General features: G+C 49.8%; 1 protein-coding gene across 1 annotated transcript in view; it reads left to right on the forward strand.

Annotated features, from left to right (window-relative positions):
- Efhd1 (EF-hand domain family member D1) overlaps positions 1 to 17,699 on the forward strand; it is a 32,446-nt gene extending 14,747 nt beyond the window's left edge. Inside the window, exons 2-4 of the mRNA XM_004637399.2 lie at positions 6,133 to 6,280; positions 9,189 to 9,323; positions 16,932 to 17,699. Coding sequence (XP_004637456.1) covers positions 6,133 to 6,280; positions 9,189 to 9,323; positions 16,932 to 17,066 — 418 coding nt within the window. The 3' untranslated portion in view covers positions 17,067 to 17,699. The remainder of the gene's footprint in view (positions 1 to 6,132; positions 6,281 to 9,188; positions 9,324 to 16,931) is intronic.
- Positions 17,700 to 23,428: the final 5,729 nt, after the last annotated feature.

Below are 23,428 nucleotides of genomic sequence, written 5' to 3' on the forward strand. Positions count from 1 at the left end.
TTTTTTAATGTATTTAGTACAGGGTCTACAGGGTCTATATAGATAGAACTCATAGTGATTCTCCTGTTTTCAGCCTACCAAGCGCTGGGATTACAGGCACAGCACCACGCCCAATCTCAGCAGGGCCCGCATGACACGCTTGGGATCGAACCCAATCCCTGTGTCTGCCTAAGCAGGCACTTTAATCTGCTGAGCTATCTGGCTGGCCCTTGTTTTTCTTTTCCTAATTTGACACAGGGTCTCAGCCCCTAAGGAGCTCAGGGTGGGATAGAGCTTGCAATCCTGCTTCAGCCTCCCAGAGTGCTGGGATTACAGGCCTACACCACCACACCAGGCTCTTGCACATGCTTGTGCCAACCCAGCAGCCGCAGCAGAATCCAGCCCCAACCTTGCTCTGCCTTTTCTCCAGTCTAGGCTTTGCTGACCTGGGGCAGCTTCCTGCTCTCAAGCTAATGCTCTGTGAGGGTTAGACCATTCACCTCAGGCCAGGTCAGAATTCCGTTAACCTGTCGCTCAGAGTTGGTTGAAGTCTATACGACCTCTGTGTCTCTTTGTTCAGCCTAGAGAGTGGTTTGGACTTCAGGGCCTAAAGGAAAGATTTTCCAAAGCTGAGCAGTGTGGCACAGGTTTGTAATTCCAGGACTCCAGGCGGCTGAAGCAGGAGGATTCCAAGTTTGAGCCTTACCTGGTGAGACCCTGTCCTCCTTTTTTTTTTTTTTTTTTTTTTTTTTTTTTTTTTTTTTTTTTTTTTTTTTTTAATTTATTTATTTGTGTGTGTGTGTGTGTGGCCAGCTCAGCCCACCAGGCAGCAGGGCTGGCTGGCATGTGGTGCTGGGGGATTGAACCGCAGTCCCTTTGCTTTGCTAAGCTTGTTCTAAGTAGGTACTTTAGATCACTGAGCCATCTCACCAGCCCGAGACCCTGTCTTGAAGTAAAAACTAAAAAGCCATACACAGTGGCTGGGGTTTGATCCCCAGCATGCTGTGCTGGCCCCACGCCCAGGGCACTCTGAGATGGTGATTGAGACTGGGTGTGGTAGCACACGCCTGTAATCCCAGTGCTTGGGAGGCTCGGATTAGGAAGATCATTAGGAAGATCACTAGGAGTCCAATCTACATAGTGAGACCCTGTAGACCCTGTACTAAATCCCCCTACCACTGCCAAAAAAAAGCCATGCAGGTTTTCCATGTCAGAACGTCCCCAAGGAGAGTCCCAGGTGACTTCATCTGGAGGGCAGCTCTGCCTGGTTGTCACCTTGTGTAGGTGGCAGGGTGCATTCTCTAGGACAAGTAAGCTGGGAAGTGGCTGCTTCTCTGTCCTGCTGAGGACAAAGCCCTGCTTGTCCCTGACCTTTGCCCTGTCCACACCCAGGCCTTCAGCCTTCAGCTGTCCCTTCCTGCCAGCCCTGCCAGTGCCCCCAACACTCCGTCTTGACTGTAGAAGATGTTGTGCTGCTCCCATCTGTGCTGGTTGTGCTGGGCAGAGGGCAGCAGGTATTCGCCCAGAACTTGCCAGAGGAGAGCCCTGGGTTGGCATGTAACTGGGCCACCCTGATTTATTTGTTTTGGTTCTCCAGGGACTCAACCCCCAGCCTGTGTGTACTGGCTGCTCCGTCACCCGAGCCACACTGCCACCTCTTCTAACACCGTGCTGGCTGCTCCTGAGTGCTTCTGGTTTTTGTCCTACTCCCGCAACGTACCCCTCTCCCTCCTCCTCTTTTTCTTCCTCTTCTGCTTTTCTTTTCTTTTTTTCTTTCTTTCTTTTTTGAGACAGTCTCAATATGTAGCTCAGACTGGCCTTGAACTCCCCTCAATCTTCCTGCCTCAGCCTCCCGAGAGTTGGGATGACAGGAGCACACAGCCACACTGAGCCCAGCTTGACACATTCAACTGCCAAGCTGCACCCTGTCCAGTGGAAAATCCCAGGTACAGAGGGCTATGTGGCCAAATGAGCCAGAGTGGCAAACATGGCCACATGGAAGGCCTGGAAAGTTCCACACCATGGAGCCCCATGTCCTGTGACTCTGGTCACGCTGTAATGGAGCCTGTCCATGCCTGCTTGTGTGTCTGTGATCCCTGGATTTTGCAGGCCTGGCCTGGTCCATTTTTGCCAGAAAGTTCTGCTTGCATTTCAGTGCTCCAGTGGCTGGTGCATGCACGGCCGGGCCCAGGGCCGGCCATCATCTTGGCCTCTGTCCTTGGGTGGGGCCTTGGGCTCCCACTCACCAGCCCAACCTCCCTGAGCTGTGGGTCTGTGTGGAGTGGAATCCAGTGTCACTGGACATGAGAGTGGCCCCTTTCATTCAGAATTAGGGACTCACCAGGCATGGTAGTGCCTGTCTATAATCCCAGCATTTGGAAGGCTGAGACAGGAGGATTGCTGGAAGTTTGAGGTCAGGCTGGGCTGCACAGTAAGTTCAAGGTCAGCATGAACTATATAACCAGCGATACCTTGTCTCAAAAAAAAAAAAAAAAAAAAAATTAAGGACTCTCCATCCTTGACACCATGACTGTTGGCCATTGCCTGAATACCTGTAGTATCCCAGGTCCCCAAAGGTGCTGGTAGGGTCAACTTTCAAACCTTGTGCTTGAGGGGTAGGGAGATGACTCAGTAGAATAAGTACTGCCCTGGCAAGTGCAAGGGCCTGAGTTCAATCCCTGGTTCTGCCAGAAAAAAAGCCTTATGCTTGAGAAGTTGGTTCAAGGATCTCAGTCTCAGGACCTTGCACTTATACTATTCTTAATATTCTTTGTATTTAGGACAGAGTATACTGACTGGGTCTTATACATAGATTGGACTCATAGTGATTCTCCTGTTTTTAGCTTCCCAAGAGCTGGGATTACAGGTGAACCACCACGCCCAGTCTCAATTGCCATCTCAGTGCACCCCAGGGGTGGGGCCAGCGCGGCATGCTGGGGATTGGACCCTGGCAACTGTGCTCTGCTTAAGCAGGCACTTCAGTCTGCTGAGCTATCTGGCCGGCCCTTATTTATTTTTTATTTTTTGAGACAGCACCTTTGTAGTTCAGGCTGGCATTGAACTTGCTTATATAGCCCAGGTTGCTCTCCACAGACTCCTGCCTCAGCCTCCTGAGTCCTGGCATGCCACGCATGGTCAGCATGAACTGCACATTGAGACCTTGTCTAATGGGCCGGGGAGATGGCTCAGCAGAATAAGCGCTTGCCTGGCATGCGCAAGGGGCTCAGTTCAATCCCTGGTTCCGCAAAGAAAAAAAAAAAAGAGAGAGAGAAGAGACCTTGTCAAATAAACAGGGCAGGGCCAGCCTGAGACCGAGACCCTTGAACCAACTTCTCAAGCACAGGATTTAAGGGTCAACCCCACCAGCACCTTCAGGGACCTGGGATACTACAAGGATCCAGGCAATGGCCAAAACAGTCACGGGGTCAAGGATGGAGAGTCCTTAATTCTTTTTCTTTTCTTTCCTTTTTTTTTTTTTGAGACAAGGTATTGCTGGTTATATAGTACATGCTGACACGGGGTTTCTACCCAGACCTGTGTTCCACGGGCCCCTGGACACAGCTCAAAGAGAAGCCACTCGTCCAGCATGCGCCAGGCTGTGGGTTCAAGCCCCAGGACTACTAAAACAAAACAAACCAAAGACCTGTCTACTCATGCTCAAAGCAGTGCTGCTCCTAAGAACCAAAAGGTAGAAACAGCACTCAGGAGGAGGGTATCCGGGCCACAGAAAGGGGCAACGTGGATGGCTGTGTGTGTGACCTTTGAAAACACTGCGCTAAATGAACTTAGGCAGACAGCAAAAGCTGTGTGCTGTGGGGACCCGTTTCTCAGAGGTGTTCAAAAGACAAATCCACAGGACAGAAAGACGGGCTGGGCCCAGAAGGGTGGGGGCATGGCTGCTGATGGATGTGGGTCTCTTTCTTTTGTCTTTTTGAGACAGGATCTCACTATGCAGTCCAGGCTGGCCTTGAGCTCACTTAGTAGCCCGCGCTGGTCTCAAACTCACAACAATTTTTTTTGCCTCAGCCTCCTGAGTAATGAGATTATAGGCATGTGCCACCAGCCCCAGCCTTAAGTAGTAGATTTTATGGTTTGCAAGTTATATCTTGGGTTGGGGATATAGCTCAGTAGAATGAATGCTTGCCTGGCAAGCACAAGGGCCTGAGTTCAATCCCCAATTCTGGAGAAAAAAAAGTTATATCTTGAAGCTTTTATTTATTTGTTGATTTATGGAGGGGTTGGACACTGAGCTTTTGCACTAAGCTACATCCTCAGACTTTTGTTTTTAACTTTGAGACAGGATCTTGCTGAATCACTCAGGCTTGATTAGGCTTTCAGTCCTCCTGCCTCAGACTCCCAGCAGGTGTCTGTCACCATGCCAAACAAAAGTTTTTTTTGTTTTTTTTTTTGGTGGAACTGGGGATTGAACTCAGGCTCTTGCACTTAACAGGGAAGCACTTATTCCACTGAGCCATCTCCCCAGATGCCCCCCCTTTTTTTTTAGTTTTTTTTAAATGAAAATGTAAGGGCCATGAATATAGCTCAGTGACGCAACACCTACCTGGTGAGTATGAGGTTTTGAGTTCAGTTCCTGGTACCAAAAATAAAAAAACAAATAAAAAAATGCAATAATAAAGTAAAAAGGTAGATAAATGAGGTCCATGACTCAATCATTTTAAGCAAATAGAAACCATCTGTGTCCTGCCTAAGCATTCAGAACTACCGTGTAAGGCTCCTCGAGTCCAAGCTGGCCATCTGTGACTTGGGAACTCTGCACTTCCGGTTACCCAGAGCAGTCTCTCTCATTTCTGGATGTGGGATGCCCACGGCCAGTGTTCTTCAGGGCTCCCAGGAGACATGCAGGATGTCATGTTGCAGTGTAACCCTCGCAGCCAGGAGCTGTGCCCCGGGCCGCTGGAGACAGAAATGCCCGGTGGAGGTTACAAATGCCAGGGCCTGAGAAGGGCACTGTGGAGGCGACCGGAGCCCTGGGGGGCGACCGGAGCCCTGGGGAGCTGGGGTGGCTGAGTCTGCTGGGCCACAGCAGGGTGCTCAGCATTCCTGCGCCCCCTCCACAGCTGCAGCCATGGGTCTGAACACCGCAGCTGACAGGCTCTGATCTCCCGCTGCCCATAGGTGGCCCTGGGGGTTCTGCTCTGTCCCTGTGGGTGTGGCTGCTCCCGGGGCCTTTTGCTACAGGAGAGGTGGGTGGACAGTGCAGAAAGGTGACTTGATTTATTTACATTTTTTGAAACGGTAGGATATGCATAACAAAGCAGGCTCAGTAGCACAGGCTGTCACCCCAGCCCTGGGGAAAGTGAGGAGGAGCCCTGTGGGTCTGAGGCCAGAAGAGCTGTAGCAAGACCTTGTCTCTCACATGCACACAAAGTAAATAGGCTTTAAAATCCAACCACTCAGGGGCTGGGCAGATAGCTCAGTAGAATAAGTGCTTGCCTGGCAAGCGTAAGGGCCTGAATTCAATCCTTGGTTCCGGAAAAAGAAAGAAAGAAAGAAAGAAAGAAAGAAAGAAAGAAAGAAAGAAAGAAAGAAAGAAAGAAAGAAAGAAAGAAAGAAAGAAAGACTCAACCGCTCAACCCATTCACATGGACAGCTCCCGACAGGCAGGGCTCAGGCAACCTGCATGGCCTTTTCCTCGTCCTAGCCCAGCTCTACTCTCAGGTGGTGACTCTGTGCCTCCCCTGCTGTCAACCCTGGTCACCACTCATCCGGGCTCTGTCCCTGTAGGTGTGACTGCTCCATTTACCTTGTGCACATGAGCCTTGCTATACACGTCCTTTGCAGCTGATTTACTTCTCTTGGTCTGGTGGCCTTGCAGTCACCTGCAATGTGTTTCATCTCAGAATTTCCTTCCTTTTCACGGAGAGATAAGCTAATATTCCTTTGCATGGATGTGCGTAGACTTGGGTTGTGCTCACTTTTTTGTGGTGTTTGTTTGAGACAGGGTCTCTGTGCAATTTAGGCTGGCCTCGAACTCACAGAGATCCTCCTGCCTCAGCCTCAGAGCTGGTATTGCAGACCTGCACCACCGCGTCCACTTTGAGACATTGTTTTTATAAATGAGGCCAAAGAGCTCGCAGGCTGGGAGACGGGCAGGTGTCTCTTGGTCTTGCCCATGCCTTTCCTGCCCCACAGGTACGATGCTGGGCGTGATGGCTTCATTGACCTCATGGAGCTGAAGCTGATGATGGAGAAACTGGGCGCCCCCCAGACCCACCTGGGCCTGAAGAGCATGATCAAGGAGGTGGACGAGGACTTTGACGGGAAGCTCAGCTTCCGGGAGGTACTATGCGTGCAGGCCTGGAGCCTGGCAGGCTTGTGTGGGAGGATCTGGGGGTCCACAGGGGTGGCCTCTTGGAGTGCTAGCTGGATATCTCACCCAAAATTCTGCTTTAGAAATCTTAAAGAAGCTGGGGGTAGCTAGGCATGGTGGTTGGTACACACCTGTAATCCCAGCACTCGGGAGGCTGAGGCAGGAGGATTGCCATGAGTTTGAGCCCAGCCTGGGCTACAGGGTGAGACCCTATCATCAAAAAGAAAAAAATGAAGGAGGGGAATTCAAAGTGGAGGGTGTAGCTCAGGTGGTGGAGCAGGTGTGCAGCATGCCCAAGGCCCTGGGCTCAGTCCCAATATCACCCCACTCCCCTTATATGGACAACAAACTCCAGAGCCCACCTGAAAGGGTGCCCAGGAAGCGGCCCAAACACCAGCACTGTTAGTAGAACCTTATCTGAGGAAATGGTGAGAAATCTAGGGACAAACACCTTCAAATTACAGGTTGGTTTCTGTCGCTTACATGCTAAGGGCTCTAGTGGTCAAAGGGAAAGTACTTGCACCTGCCTTGGAGCTGAGAGTTCCCTCCTTCTATTCGAGGCTAAAAGCTGTGTGAGCTTTCTTAGGGGTGACCACTCTCCTCCACTCCCACCCCACCAAAGCTGGGTCACTTCCCTGTCATTCTCTGTTGGACCTGTCCCTGAGGCCTGAACTGCCAGCGAGTCCACAGCAAGGGAGCTGTCCCCAAGGCGGGAGTGACGGAGGTGAAGCTGCCAGGGAGGCCCAGGGCTTCCGGGAAGGCTTTCTTCCTTCCAGCTGGGGTTGGGGAACCCGGGGCAGGAGCAGGTGCTTTTGTAACCTGCTCAGCCACAGCCCGGATCTGCCCCAGGCTCAGTGGAAAAGACCTCGGGATTCTTGATGTTTCCAGTTTGCACACCTGCTCTGTGGACTTGAACAAACGCCTGGGCTTTAGGCTGTTGGTTCTTAACGTTGTTCTGGGGGTGTTTCTTCTGAGGCAAGATCCTGTTAGGTAGTCTCTGCTGGCCTCTCATTCATGGAAATCCGCCTCACCTCCCAAGCTCTGGGATTACAGGTGTGCACCACCATGCCCAGCTAGAGACTGACTGATTTAGAAAGAAAAGAAGTTTGCTGGGTTTGTGGTCCTGGAGGCCTACGAACCTGAAGGCAGCATCTTGGTGGAGCTGGCAGAAGGCGAGTGTGCCAGGAGGGAAATGGCGGTAGCCCTGCATGGCCTTGGGGACCTCAGTGTCCTCCAGGCAGCCTCTGTCCCCAAGCGTTTCTGTGGGACCCAGTCCAGAGCTCTAAGGATGAGGCTGGAGCCGCCCGGGCTATGGCCGTTGCTGCTCTGCTCCTCCTGGATGAGCTTGGCCCTTGAGTTCCAGCCCTGCCCCACACACTGTTTTCTAGTGCAGTCAGGGCTTTGTCAGCCCCTGGTGGGGGGTCTGACACCCTGTGGGTGTCACTGTGGCTGGCCACGGGGCACTGCAGCACTTGATTAGTGCCTGTGGCATCCTCAGAGGGCCGAGGACCCCAGAGCCAGGGATACACAGGCTTCTCAGCAAGGCATTTGGGGCTGTGAGTCTCGTCACAGAGAAAGCCTGCTCCAGGAGGATCCTCCTCCGGCAGTGGCCTTTGGCCAAGGCATCCTTTAGGGACAGGCATTGTGAAAAGGAACATGGAGCCTGGAATTTCCCTAACAGAGCCCCTCCTTCAGGTTGCCCCTAAAAGCCTTGGAGAAAGCTTCTTTTGGTGATTTGGAATCCATTGGTTTATATTCTTTCCAAATTGAAGTTACATAGTAGTTAATTGACAGGTAAATGCATAAGAAGTACTGAAAGAAAAAAGTGAGAAAGCTGGGCTAGGCGTGGAGGCACATGACTGTAATCCAGGCACTCAGGAGGCTGAGGCAGGAAAATCACTGAGTTCAAGGCCAGCCTGAACTGCATAACAAGACCCTGTCTCAAAAAAAACAAAAAACAAAAACAAAACAAAACAAAAAAAAACTCCTACAAAGTTGCCTTATTGCTATCTTATCTTAAAGAGATAGAGTCAAGGAAAAAATGCTTTGAGAGAGAAGTTTGGAAAAGAGGTGACTGGCTACGTAGGTTTCGTCAATTTATTTATTGAGGAATTTATTCTGTACAGGCTTTAGTACAAGTTGCTTCAAACATTAACCTAGGCCATGTTTGAATCTGAAGGAAGAGGGTAGATTATTTAATAAATGATGTGGAGATTACTAAGTAACCATTTGGAAGAAAATAAGCTTAATGATTATCTCACATGACAGATCAGAATAAATTCAGAGATTCAATATTTAGATGTTTGAAAGCAAAACAAGCCATAAAAATAGTAGACATAAACATAGGTGATTGTTTATATAACCTTGGTGGCTAGAAAAAAAAATTTTTTTTTCCAAACACAACTCTGGAGAGAAAAGAAAAAGATTTGAAAGGGTTCATGTTGAAGGTCTGAAAGTCAGAAACTCCCCAAAACATAGGTAAGTGACAGGTGACAAGAGTTCAGGTCTGCAATGGCCGCTCAGCAGACAGTGAGAAAAGCGGGGGCCTGAGGTGGATATGGGCACACCAGGAAGGCAAGGCAGGCAAGAGCTGGGAGCGGCGGAGCATTACTGTGAGTTTGAGGCCAGCCTGGGCTACACAGTGAGCTCAAGGCCAGCCTGAACTGCATAGTGAGATCCTGTCTCAAAAACAAAAAAGAAAATGCTGAGCTGTGCCTGACCACTTGCTCTTGCTCTGGACTTTCCAATACAGGACTGAATACCCTGTCACATGTACACAGAGACACCTTTGGCCCAATGGGGACTGGCTGGGCAGGGGTTCTGGGGTCCCATCCCTGGTGTGGAGGACAGGACGTGACCCTGGGCTCCTTCCCCGCAGTTCCTGCTCATCTTCCACAAGGCAGGGGCTGGGCAACTGCAGGAGGACAGCGGGCTGATGGCCCTGGCACAGCTCTCTGAGATCAACGTCGCCCTGGAGGGTGTCAAAGGGGCCAAGGATTTCTTTGAAGCCAAGGTAGGTGCCTCTTCCTCCCCCACAGGGCTGCGGCTCCCCGCCACCATGTCCCGGATTGTCATTCACTTGCCGGGCAATCTGCACCAGCCATGGGGTGGGTGCGAGCACCTAGGCACCCTTGGCAAAGGAAGAAGCACAGAACAGAGAGACACTCGAGGGGCGGCCGCCCTGTCTTCAGGCTCAACCGTTTGCTGGACAGCACTTCAGATCTCCCTGAAGGATCCTTTCCAAGCCAGGGGAGGTGGTGCACGCCTGTGATCCGGGCACTCTGGAGGCTAAGGCCGGAGGGTAGCAGTTTTGAGTCCAGCATGGGCAATTTAGCAACATAATAAGGCCTGGTCTCAAAAATAAAAGGGGCTAGGGCTATAGCTTAGTGTGAAAATCCTGGGTTCAATCCTTAGTATCCACACACCCCCCCCCACAAATTCTTTTTACCCTCCATCTGGTTGATTTGCTTCAGTGTTTGGTTTTTAAGGGGTATGTTTATTTGTTTGCTTTTTCTTTTTTGAGGCAAAAAGGCCTGGTCTCACTCTGTAGCCCAGGCTGGCTTCAAATTCATGGCAGTCCTCCTGCCTCAACCTCCCGGGGGTTGGGATCACTGGCGTACATCACCACACCTGGGTATCTTTGTATTTTAAATACCTGTGTTGTAAACCAGTGGTTCACAGGACCATGGGGGAGACTGGAGGCTGGCCCGGTGGGCTGGCCCGGTGTGGGAATCTGCACTATGGACAGCAGTTGGTCCTGGGGGGGATCTTCAGAGCATAACCCCAAGCCCTTCCAGAGGCTTGAGTTCACCCAGGGTTAATGCAGTGGTTTGGTCACTGTCCTCTTTGCAGAGCTCCCCTTGAGCACAGTGTCCACAGTCCGATGCCACTCACATCAACTCCCGGATTGCTCTGCAGCTGAGCCACCCCCCTTTCCGCTCAACGCACAGCTCCTTTTCAAGGCTGCAGTACCCAGAACATCTGCTTTATATAGTTACAGCTATATGCTGCGACTCCCAGGGGGCTGCACAGAACCACGAGCACCACGGACTCCGCCTAGGTCCTTACCTCCACCCTGGGAGTCACGTTTGCAGTTTGCAGGTCCTGCGAGTGCCCACGGAGGTCCCGGACCTGAGGGCCCCTGCACTGCTGCAGGGGCAGTGTCAGGAGCTAGAGGCCCAGATGTCTTACCAGACTTGAGACCTGCTAAGTCCCGGGCCGCTCCCTAACCCAGCCCCACCTCCCTTCCAAATGCCAGGGGCTGGTGCACAGCAGGCCTTAGCTCCTGCCTTGCCCTCTGCCCAGAAGCCCCCACCCCCAGGGCCTCTGCCTGGCAAACTGCACCCTGCAGACCCAGCTCTAGGAGACCCCCAGCTGCTCCTCCTGGCCACTTGGGCCTCTGGGCCTAGTACTTAGGTTTCAGCCTCCGGAGGTGCTCAGGCCAATACACATGGATTCTGGTGGGGTTTCCATGAGTAAAAGAGGCAGGAGAGGAAACCAGCACCTGAGGCTTCTGCACTCAGAGCACCGAGCACGAGGTGGCTCCTCTGCACCTTCGCGTACTCTGCAGCCAGCAGAGGATGAGATGTCACTGTGGGAGGCTGAGGCAGGAGGATCACAAATTTGAGGCCAGCCTAGACTAAACAATGAAGCCCTATCTCAAAAAAGAAAAGAAAAAAGTTGAGCAAAACAATATATGAAATATATTAACCAATGTCTTAAGTATTAAATACAACCTAGCCAATCCTATGAAAAGGTACTAGTTGAGGAGCTTACTTCATATAGCTGTAATGTCTTATAGTGGTTGTGCATTATTTTTACAAGCAGGCGAAAGATGAAAAGCATGACAATACATCCCCTGACACCTGCTCACCCAGACATGGAGGCCGAGCAGGCGAGCTCTGTAATTACAGCCCCGCAGTTAATGGCCCACATGAGTGACACCTGGGCGCCTGGAGCGTCTGGGAGAGGCCATCAAGGAGCCTCAGGGAGACAGATGTTCCTACATGAACAGGACTCGGCTTGTAATCATGCAAGGAAAGGCGTTTCAGGCGTGAGAACTGCGGAGTCAGGCCCGGAGGCTGGGCGGTGTCCCGAGCTGTGAGCACCTACTACTCAGAAGCCAAGATGAAAGAAGGGCTGCAAAGCCTAGTGTGGTGGCCCACACCTGCCTATCATCTCAGCACTCAGGAGGCTGAGGCAGGAGGATCTCTGACAGTTTGAGACCACTCTGGGCTACATAGTGAGTTCAAGGTCAGCCTGTGTCAAAAAATGAAAAAGAAAAGAAGAGCTGCAAGAAGTTGGCCAACATGGCCCTCCTCAGGCATGCAGCAGGTGACTGCCAGGGCCTATGGTCCCCATCACACGGCACACATGGAGGCTGGTTTTCCATCCCCATGGAGGGACACTTTAGAGACAGCCTGCTTGCTGGTCACTAGAGCCACCCATAGACAGTCTCCCAGGCCCAGCCACCTCCACCTGGTTCCCCTGGGTGCAGCAGGGCTAGGGGGCCCCAAGCCAGCCGGCTGTGCAGTGGTTCAGGTGCTCAAGGTGTGGGCCAGGGACCAGACATGGGCAGTGGTGGCACTGCCAGGGGAGACTGACCCCAGAAAGGCTTCAGCAGATCCCAGAGGGGTGTGGAGGTCCGGTGAGGGCAGGGCCTGTAGGGCAGAGGAGGGGATGGGTCTAGGGGTGTGAGAGGGGAGGTGGGAAGTTGGCTTTAGTGCCATCCAAGGCAACCTCAGGCCTGCTGGAGGCGTGGCTGCCCTGGATGGGCACCTCCTACTCGCACACTGCTTCTAATTGAGCCCCTGGACAGAACCTTGCCACATCTGGCTCCAAGGAGGAAGTGGCTTTCTCCTGGGAATCCCTGGGCCTGGCTGTCATGGTGCTGCCTGGGGAGGTTGCCAGATGTTGAGGGCCGTGCAGTAATTCCTGCACACACACCCATCTCTGAACCCAGCAAAGCCTAGGATATTGTTGCCCCAGTGCGCCCTCCTGGGGCAGGGATGGACTCAGCTGGAACATTTCATGGACATCCAGTGGTCAGACTGAAGAAGCCATCCGTATAGGGCTTAGCTTGGAACCCAGAATTCAAGATTGACCACCAGTGGTTGATTTTTTTTTTTTTTTTTTTTTTTGAGAGAGAGAGAGAAAGAGAGTTTCATGATGGCTTTAAACTTGTGGTCCTCCTGCCTCAGCCTCCCAAGTGCTGGGACATCGGGCATGTGGTACCATGGAGGCTCAGGACAAAACCAATTTAAAAAAAAAATGTTGCTTATTGTTTCATGTTGGTCCTGGGGATCTAATCCAGGTCCTTTATACTGGGGTGATATATCTGTAGCACCACCTCCACCTTATTTTTATTTTTTTATTATTTTGGGGTAGAATACTGGGAATCCAACTCAGGACCTCATCCTTGCCTAACAGGCACTGTGCCACTGAGCTATATCCGCAGCCCTTTCATATTTTATTTTGAAATAGGGTCCTACTAAATTACCCCAACTGGCTTGAATCTGCAATCCCCTGCCTTAGCCTCCCAGAGTGCTAAGATTAAACCAGATATGATGGCACATGCTGCCATCCCAGGAGGCTGAGGCCGGAGATCACCTCTCACTCAAGGTTACATACGTATGGGCTACGCAGTGAGTTGAAGGCTGGCCTGGACTACATGGTGAGGCTCTCTCAAAAACCAAACCAAACCTGAAAAACAAGCAGAGTCCTAGGATTATAGGTATGTACCACTGTGCCCAGCAAGAGCAATTTTTTTTTTTTTTTTTTTTTTTTTTTGTAGTGGTGATATGGAGGATTGAACCCAGGGCCTTCACACTGGGCTATCTCCCCAGCCTTTTTCTTTTCTTTTCCTTTTTCCTTCCTTCCTTTCTTCTTCTTTTTTTTGAGACAATGTCTTGCTAAGTAGCTAAATTGCCCAAGTTGGGTTCAAATTTGAGATCCTCCTGCCTCAGCCTCCCAGAGGACTGGAATTATAGGATTGTAACCACCAGGCCTGGCCCCAGAAAGTGGAGTTTTAAAAAGAGATTAGTACCGAGAGTGTAGCTCAGTAGTAGCCCAGCACCCTGAAGGCACTAGGTTCAATTCCCAGCCCTGAAAAGAAGAGGGTGGGGGTCAGATGAGGCCAAAACAGATGTCCTGGGCCCAGCCAATGAGCTGGTAGGGATGTCTAGGGCCAGACTCTGCAGGGAGTCTGTGTGCTGTAGGATGCAAAGTGGGGGGGGGGGGGTTGGGGGGGCCGCCCTGCGGGGGGTTTGTGGTGGGTGTAGGAAGCAAAGGGGGGGGGGGGGGGTCTGGGGAAGGAAGAAGTCCCAAGGCCTGCCAGGTGGCGGAGTGGGCCGCATTAGAGGCCTGAGGGCTCGAGGATTACGATTGTCTGATGTCACTGTAACGCTCTGGGGTGGGTGTTACTGTCTCATTTTGCAGGTGAAGAAATTGAGTTCTACATGTGGTCTTTTGGTAAATATTTAGTAATTGGCTCCCTGAAGAAAGTAGGAGAAATACATTACTGTATTATAAATTTTATAAATAATATGTGACATATAACTTACAAATGATAATGCAGGCTGGGCATGGTGGCACACACCTGTAATCCCAGCACTCACGGGAGGCTGAGGCAGGAGGATGGCTATGTGTTCTGTGGGTTTGAGGCCAGCCTGGGCTACAAAATGAGTTCAAGGGGCCGGGGAGATGGCTCAGTGGAATAAGCACTTGCCTGGCAAGCTCAGGGGCCTGAGTTCAATCCCTGGTTCTGCAAAAAAAAAAAATAAAAAAAAAAAAAAAAAAAAAGGGTTCAAGACCAGCCTATCTCAGAAAAAAAGAAAACAAAGAAGAATGATAATACATACTGCCTTCATTGTATGGGGTTTCTTTTCCCTTCCTTCCTTCCTTCTTTCCTTTCTTTCTTTCTCTTTCTCTCTTTGTTCTTGAGACAAGGTCTCACTACGGAGGCCAACCTGGACCTCACTCACTACATCCTCCTGACTCAGCCTCCTGAATATTTGAATTCCAGGCAGGCGCCCCCACACCAGGCTGCTTTTACTGTTGATTCGCAGAGAGATGATTTTTTCTGGACTAATGTATCTGTAAGCCAGCCTTTTATGATGCAAAGCATAAATGAATGTGTCTAACTTAATTTTTAAGAAAAAAAAATGAAAGGCTCTATATTGGAACATCTGTGTTCCTCGGGGAGCTGAGCAACTCCTTAGAATTTTCAAATATTGGAAGAATCTTTTTTTTTTTTTTTTTTTTTTTTGAGTGATTCATAGGGTAAGAGCAACAGATGGTAACGATTCTGGGTTTTACCTGCACTTGTCACTTCCTCGCCACTCTCTAACATGGCTGTCGGGACTGTTGTGTGGCTGTGTGACAAGCCTGCGCGTCAGCACTGGCCGATGCCCAGCAATAACCACTGTGCCATTCTGGACAGATCGCGGCTGTATGGTGAAGGAAGGATTCACACAAACATCAGCATCTGCTCCTCCCACCACCACCCCAGCTAGAAGCAGGTGCCCCAGGAGCCCAGGGCCACGTAATGAGTTCAACACCAGCTGAGACTACATAGCAAGACCCAATGTCAAAAAAGAATCTTACTTTATACCCCTCACTAAAATAGATGAACTTACGAGGACGTGCTTTTTTGGTCTTAATGAAATATATGAAAAGACAAAACTGTAAAAGTAGTATTACAAGAAAATGGATTTAGAATCTTGTAGGTATAAAAAGATCTTTGGTTTTTGTTTTTACAATACGTTATTTGGTAAAGAGTCTCACCTTGCAGCTCAGATGTGTAGTGATTCTCCTGTCTCAGCCTCCCCAGTGCCTGGATTACAGGCGTGTGTCACCACGCCTAGCGTGTGGTACTGGGGATCAAACTCAGGTCTTTGGGTTTGCCAGGCAGACACTTAGACCATGGAGCTATCTTCCCAGCCTGAAAAGTCTTAAACATGACATAAAATGCAAAATCCCAGAAAGGAAATGGTTGATAAAGTTGATGACATCAAAATTGCAAATATTTCTGAGACCCAAGATAGCTTCAAGTTAGAAGACAAGCAAAGGTGGCTGGGGAGATGGCTCAGTGGAATAAGTGCTTCCCAAGCAAACACAAGGACCTGAGTTCAATCCCCAGTTCCGAAAAAAAAAAAAAAAAAAAAAAAAAAAAAAAAAAAAAAACATGTAATAAAAGATTAAATTATATATATATAACATATTATATATATGTATAGAGAGAGAGAGAAAGAGAGAGAACAATTGAATAGAAAATTAAGCAATAGATACAAATGGGAGTTTCACCCAAGAGGAAGTAAAGAAGGCGCCAATGTTTTTTCCTTCTCAGATTAGCAGAAAGGAAGAACATTAATGATAAGCTTTGGTGAAGTTGTGGGGAAATGAGTCCTTGCAGGCTGTACTGCTGGGAGCATCATGGAGCTTCATAACCTGTATTAAAATGACACACAAGGGCCAGCCAAATAGCTCAGAGGATTAAAGTGCCTGCAAGCAGGTACAGAGACCAGGGGTTCAATCCCCAGGCCTGCCGTGCTGGCCCAACCCCTGGGGTGTGCTGAAACAGCAATTGAGACTGGGCATGGTGGCATGCCTGTAATCCCAGCCCTTGGGAGGCTGTAAACAGGAGAATTACTAGGAGTCTGATCTAGTAGTGAGACCCTGAATGCCCTGTAGACCCTTCCCTAAAATACAAAAAAATAAAAAAAAAAATAATAATAATACACAGCCAATGAATCATTCAGAAATGTACCAATTGGCTAGGGGGGAGGCAGCTGTAGAATAAAGCACTTTTGTATGACTTATTTGATAAGTGTTATTTAAGGCAAATTCTTAAATTAAAAAAAAAATGCCAGCTAGGCATGGTGGCCATATTTCCAGTGCCCTGGAAGGCTGAAGCAAGAGGATCATAAGTATGAATTACCCTGGTCAACTTAGCCACTTAATAAGACTTTTTTTTTTTTTTTTTTTAAGAACTGGGGATTGAACTCAGGCCCTTGCGCTTGCTAGGCAAGTGCTTATTCTATTAAGCCATCTCCCCGGCCCAAGATTCTGTCTTAACGTTACTTTTTTAAAATTAATTAATTGAGACAGGACTTCACTTATACAGCCCAGGCTGGCCAAACTCATGGCAATCCTCCTGCCTCAGCCTCTTGCATGCTAGGATCACAGGCATTTGCCACCATCCCTGGCTACTTATTTATTTTTCAGAATCAAGAATAAAACTCAGAACCTTGCTCTTGCAAGGCAGGCACTGAGCTATCCACCCAGCCCTACTTATTTTTGAGGCAAGATCTCACCTATTGGCTACACCGCCCAGGCTACACTCCAACTTGAGATTTTCTTGTCTTAGCTGCCCAGAGTGCTGGGATTTCGGTCATGCATCCCAGCACTCGGACCTAAAAAATATTTTTAAAGGACTGGAGATAGGGCTAAGCGCAAAGGCCCTGAGTTCCCATTAATTATTACTAAATCAGTAAACAGAAAAAGGGTCTAGCGCGCCCCCTACAGCTGGCAGCGCGACCACGCAGCGGCAGGCCGCGCACAGCCCACCCTGCCGGGTCGCCCGGCGCCCAGCGCCCACCGCCCGCATCTGCTCTCTCCGCAGGCCCAGGCCCTGTCGTCCGCCAGCAAGTTCGAGGCCGAGCTCAAGGCCGAGCAGGACGAGCGGAGGCGGGAGGAGGAGGAGCGGAGGCAGCGCCGGGCCGCCTTTCGGGAGCTCCAGGCCGCCTTCAGCGCCTAGCGCCGGCCTCCCTGCCGCCCGCCCGCCCGCCCGCGCCCAGCTCCGGAAGGCCGTCACCCCGCAGCGCCCTGCCGTCCTGCCGAGGCGGGGACCCACCTCCCCGCGGCCCGCTTTCTCCCATCCTTCCCTCTCCGACTGGCTCATAGTCAGCTTCTCTTGGCTGCTTTTGCCCTGGGGAGCCGGGATGCTCAGGCCAGGCCCACTCCCCGCCCATCTCCAGCGGGGCAGCAGCTGCCCCCAAGCCCACCCTCTGCACCCTTCACCATCCGGGCCTTTTCTTGTTAGCCCTTTTCCTCTTTTAACTTCTGTGTGACCCAGCTCTAGGAATGAAGGAATCATCAGCCAGAGCCCCACGGAGAAGGGTTCCTGCGGACTCTGACGCCACTGCGGTCACAGTGTCCCCCAGACACGTTAGGGCCTCTCTGGGTCCCCGAGGTCAGATGCCCTCCTCCTCCAGCCGGTGTCCACCATGGACTTGGGGTGCTGCCCGCCCCAGGAGATGCTCAATTCCTGTGAGCTAGGGTCTGCTCAAAGCAACCACGCCCTACTGTGTATTTCATTTCCTAATGTATTTATTGCTTCTGTTTGGGACTGCTGCCTTTGCAATAAAGACGCCACCTGCCTTCCACCTTACAGCTGTCTCTTAAGTGAACCATGCCAGCGGACTTGGCCATGAGACCAGAGTGCCTGGAGTCTTTTACATGTGAGGGGCGACAGGAGTGCGGTTTCTAGGGTCTCTGGAAGCCCCAGGCCTGTGTGGAATAGAGTTTCTCAGGCAGGGTCTGAGATGTTGGGAGCACTGAGGTGGTCACCTCTGTCCCCTTCCACTCAGCGGCCGCATCCAGTTTTCTTTCCTTTGCTTCCATGGTGCTTGCAACTGAGGCAAGGCTGCGAAGCTCCCAGACTTGGGGTACGAGCAGGCCCTGCGCTCCCTGGAGAAGACTGCCCAGACTCTGGGCAAACCCAAGACCTGCAGCTCCTAGGACTTTTTCTAGCTTGTGTCACCTTCCTGTCTCCTTAGACAGGTGAGTTAGGTAGGGATATTCTAGGCAGTCAGATAGGGCTGGGCCCTCAAGGGAGTCCAGGCAGAGAATAAAAACACAGCACACTGTCACTGGAGCCACATCTGAAGATTGAAATCACAATGGCCCTGAGGGATATATATACAAGTTTGGGATTATTGATGCCACCCTTTAGGGATCTCATTAGGGGTGGGCTATCTTCTCCCAGCCACTAAGACTAAATATGAGACCAAGAGTAGAGTCCTTGGCCACCAGGAATGATGTCATCCTTGCTCTGGTGGATGAATGTTAGCCTAGCAGCTATACTTTTTTTTTTTTTTTTTTTTTTTTTTTTGTGGTACCGGGGATTGAACTCTGGACATTGTACTTAACCAGGCAAGGGCCTATTCTACTGAGCTAACTCGCCGGTCCCTATACTTCTAATCTTACTGGTTGATTAAACTTTTGACCCACATGGTAACTACTCTTGATTTTGCTCTATAAAACTTTCCTGGAGAAGATTTACCCACAGGGCAGGGCACCAAGTGTGGTGGTACACAACTATCAGCCCAGGACTTGGGAGGCTAAGGTAGAAGTATCACAAGTTCAAGGCCAGCCCGGGCTACAGTGTGAGACCCTGTCTTAAAAAAACAAAAAAACAAGCAAAGAAACCCAGAACTAACTAAATAAAATAGAAAACAAAAGGCCGAGGCTGCAGCTTGGGGGTAGAGCATCGTGTCACGGGCTCAGGGCCTTGTGCTCAAGCTCCAGTGTGCAGCTACTTAAAACATTTCTCTCTGGCTAAACAAGCCTGTGTAATAGCTAAAACTCTTGATTGTAAATGATAGAAGGTGAAAAGGACTTAGGACCCAAAGAAGGACACAAACAGATCCGGATAACCATGCAGACCAGGATGGAATATCTTTGGCCCCTCTTGGTTACATCTTAGTTACAACATCCTGCAGGTATTGTTGCCCACATAACACTCTCATGTCCACGCTGTGTCTTCAGGGCCAAGGACAGAGCTCAGCCTTTCATTGATCTTTTCCTGGACCTCTGCATTCACCTAACCAGGCTTCACTACCCAGATTTGCCCTGACTGTCCACCTTAAAGCTTGAACAATCTTCTGTTTCACTATGTAACCCAGGCTGGCCTTGAACTCATGGTGATCCTCCTACCTCAGCCTCCCAAGTGATTGGATCATCAGCCTGCAGCATCACACGTAGCAAAACTGGAGCAATGTTTGTGGGATGCAAATCAATTTCTGACATCTGCCCTTCCATGGTCAGAATCTGGCCCTGGTTCCCCTTGTCCTGTCTCTTGCTCCTTCTCTCCTTCCTCTGTCCCTTGAAACAGTGCAGTCCAGGTCTACACAACCCAGAACAATTCCTGGAAAGTGCCATGGTTTCCTCCTCCTGGAACAGGCGTCCCCTGGTCTCCTCCAGGGCTCCATGGGGTGGTTTGATTCAGAGAACGCCCACCTCGAAGGCCCTTGCTGCTCCTGGGCTGGGGGGTGCCCACCCCCATATCACACAGGGTCCTGTTCTTCTTGGCCTTCCAGTCTGGACTCTACCTGCCCACTGCTAGAGGCCTGGCATACTGCCTGACTTGGCACAGGCAGCCATGGCTTGGGAGCCTAAGAATGTACTGGGTTTTGGAGCACATAGGTGGCTAAGGCAGGATCCCATCCCTGTGTCACTGTGACCAGACGCCTGCAGCTGCTGACTCCATACAGCAGAGAGGTTTGTGTACCTCCCAGTTCTACAGAGGACACTGTGGTGGCATCTCTTGCTCTGGTGAGGGCTTCATGGCAGCTGGCACCATGATGCCAGGGGCAGCAGTGGTAGGCAGAGGTTTTGTGACCAGAAAAGCTGCCCAGGGTGAGAGCCAGACTTCTCTCTCTCCTTTCTTTCTTTCTTTCTTTCTTTCTTTCTTTCTTTCTTTCTTTCTTCTTTTCTTTCTATTCTCTTTCTTTTCTTTTTTTGAGACAGTTTCCCTATGCAGTGCAGGCAGGCCTCAAATTCCTTTTGTAGCCCAGGCTGGCCTCGAACTTGTAGCAATCCCTCTGTCTCAGCCTCCCAGGTACTAGAATTACAGACAGGTACTGGGGTTACAGACATTTACCACCATTGCAACACTCTCAGGAGAATTATCTCAAGTACCCCATTAGGAAAATGTTCATCCCTTCTCTGGGCAGTGCTCTTAAACTCCACCTTTTTGTTTGTTTGAGACAAGATCTCACTGTGTAGTTCAGGCTGGCCTTGAGCTCACTAGCTGAGGCTGGCCTTAAGCCTGTGGTGATTCTCCTGCCTCAGCCTCTTGAGCAGTAGGGTTATAGGCATGTGCTACTTTGCCCACCTTTTTTTTTCTGTCTTTTTGAGACAGGGTCTCCCTATGCAATTCAGGTTGGCCTTGTGCTCACCTTGTAGTCTCAAGCTTGCAACAATCCTCTTGTCTCAGCCTCCCAAGTGTCACGATCACAGATGGGCACCACCATGCCCAGCTGCCTGGCTTTTGTTTGTTTGCTTTTGTTTTTTAAAAAACAAAGTTTTATTGGGTAGTCCAGTCTGAACTTCAACTGGCTACATAGCCTAGCCTGGCCTAGAACTTTCTATTCTCCTGCCTCATGCTCCTAAGAGCTGGGATTATAGGCTTGCACCACCACATCCAGGTATCTCATACAAGTTCTGACTGTGAGGAGTTCAGAAGCCATTTCTCTGCTTGGGCCTGGCCCTGGGTCTCTCACAGTTAAAATGTCAGGGGTCTGAGAGCTTGACCAGGCCTGGAGAACCCACTTCCATGCTGACAAAATCTCATGACTTGCAGGCTGGGGGCTGCTTCAGTGTTGCCACAGGTGGCTGTTGCTTCTCCCAGTACATGAGAACACAAAGAGAAAGAGGCACAGGCAAGCCATGATGGCCTTTGCGACACAGAGGCAGAACTCATACTCAGCCTGGAGGCAGGAATCACTGCACGCCATCTTTGATGTGACCACTGGGCGTCATGATTTACCACTGCAAGCCGCAGAAACCCAGGCCAGTTAGGTAGAAAGAGAATCAACCCAGAAGATGTGGAAGAGCTGGGGGTTGGGGCCAAGGGGAACAGGCTAGGGAACAGGCATTAGGCAGGCAGCGAGGCCCAGAGAGCAACCAGAGGCACTCTCTGGGGACAGCTGGAGACACCAAGGGACAGTGCCACTGCCCCAATGGCCAGAGCTCTGTGCCATCTGCTTTTTCACTATTCACTCCAGATTCAGTGTCGCAGGGTGGAACCCAACACCTGCCATGGGTGGGGTGTTGCATCTGGATTGTTTTGTCTTCTCTAAAGAGGACCAGGCTCTGGCCCTCAGCCTGATTTTCTCTGTTTTTTGAGACAAGATCTTGACATGGAGTCCAGGCTGGCCTTGCACTTGTAGCTACCCTCCTGCATCAGCCTCCTGAATGCTGAGATTACAGGCATGTACCACCGCATGACTGCTTTATATGAGAGATAAAACTATGCCTGCTTGAGAAGACCATGAGTTTCACAGGTTCAGCGGCCAGGTAGATTTTTGGACAACCATCATGCTGAGAAAGAAGGAGCCCACCATACTTGTCTATTCAGGCAACTTTCTAGAAAACTGAAAGAAATGGATAATCAGGGAGTCCTGGAGTTCTGATGGGGAGCATTTAAATGTTTTCCTTTATAGGAAAACAAGTTTTACTTGTTACTTTCAAGTTTTTTTTTATTTTTTATTTTTTTTTTAGAAGGTCTTACTTGTAGTGCAGGCTAACCTAGAACTTGCTAGCTAGCCCTCAAACTCACAGTGATCCTCCTGTCTCAGCCTCCTGAGTGCTGGGATTATAGACACGACCTGGCATGTCTGGCTTGAATTTTCAATACTTTCAAGCCATGTCTGGCTTTAAAACTTTCAATATTTTATACTACAATGACAACTACTACCAAGGCTGTCTTTTTGTTTGTTTGTTCATTTTTGGTTTTTTGAGACAAGGTCTAGCAGTATAGTCCAAGCTGGTCTTCAACTCACTGTGGAGTCCAAAGTGGCCTCAATCCTGTGGTAATCCTCCTGCCTCAGCTTCCAGAGGGCTAGGTTTTAGCACAATGCCTAGCTTTGTCATCACTAAACTTCATAATAGTAAAGCTTTAAAAAGTGAAAGAAGGGAACCTGCAACCACAGAGGAGAATGCTGAAGGCTGTGGGGTTTTCTCAGGGACAGCACAAAGACGAGGCCCTCAATACACAAAGGATGCAGGGAACGGTGGACAGCATTTTGGGACACAGCATGTGGCACTAGGTCAAAGGAAACTTTCATTCATTGGTAAAGGTTCTTTTTTTTTGGTGGCCACAAAATGCCTTCAAGGCAGGTCTGGTTTGGCATGAGTATCTGGGGATGAAACCACAGCATCCTGAGCCTCACTGCTTTGTTTCAGCAGGCACTTAAACAACTGAGCTAATGGGCAGGCCCCCAAGGTTCTTTTTTATTGTTTTGGACAGTGTATAGTCCTGGCTGGTCTTGAACTTGAGATCCTCCTGCCTCAGTTTCCCTAGTGCTGTGATTACAGGTGTCCAAGTTTTATTTTGTATTTTTTAAAAAATAATCTACAACCAGAGGGTAGCAATAATAAAAGAGTTAAAAACACGTGATTACTTTTACAATAGAACCCATTTTTTCAACCATAAGAGTGGATTTATCCCCACAGTCACCATCTGCATGTCCTCTTCTAATGTTTGCACAGCTCTGGTTCAAGATCTTGGGCTATGCTCTACCCCGTATTTTTCTCTTGGTCTCCAGTTCTGAGCCTGACCATTCTCAGTGCTAGTCAGAGTTTTGGAGCCTAAAAGTCCAAGACAGGTAGAGGCACATATCTGTAATTCTAGCACTCAGAAGGCTAAGGCAGGATAATTACTACAAATTCAAGGCCAGCTCGGGGTACATAATATGTTCAAGGCCAGCCTGGACTGGATAGTGAGGCCTTTTAATTATGAGATTATGTTTCATTAAGTTGCTAAATTGAAATTGGGTGCCAGCGACACAGCTCAGTGGTCAAAACGCCTGCCTGGCAAACCTGGGTTTGAGCCACAGTAATGCATGCCATGCTGGCCCCACTCTGGGCCCCTGAGCTGGCCACCAAAACTGGGCCTGGTGGTACACATCTGTAATCCCAGAACTGGAGAGGCTGAAACAGGAGGAACACTATGAGTCTGAGCTACTTAGCAAGTAGCAAGACCTTGTACCAAATACACACACACACACACACACACACACACACACACATATATATATATATATATATATATATATTTTTTTTTTTTTTTTTTTTCCAGAACCGGGGATTGATAAATACATATTTTTTTTAAAA

The sequence above is a fragment of the Octodon degus genome, unplaced genomic scaffold (genome assembly GCF_000260255.1).
Source record: "Octodon degus isolate 3935 unplaced genomic scaffold, OctDeg1.0 scaffold00089, whole genome shotgun sequence".
NCBI lineage: Eukaryota > Metazoa > Chordata > Mammalia > Rodentia > Octodontidae > Octodon > Octodon degus.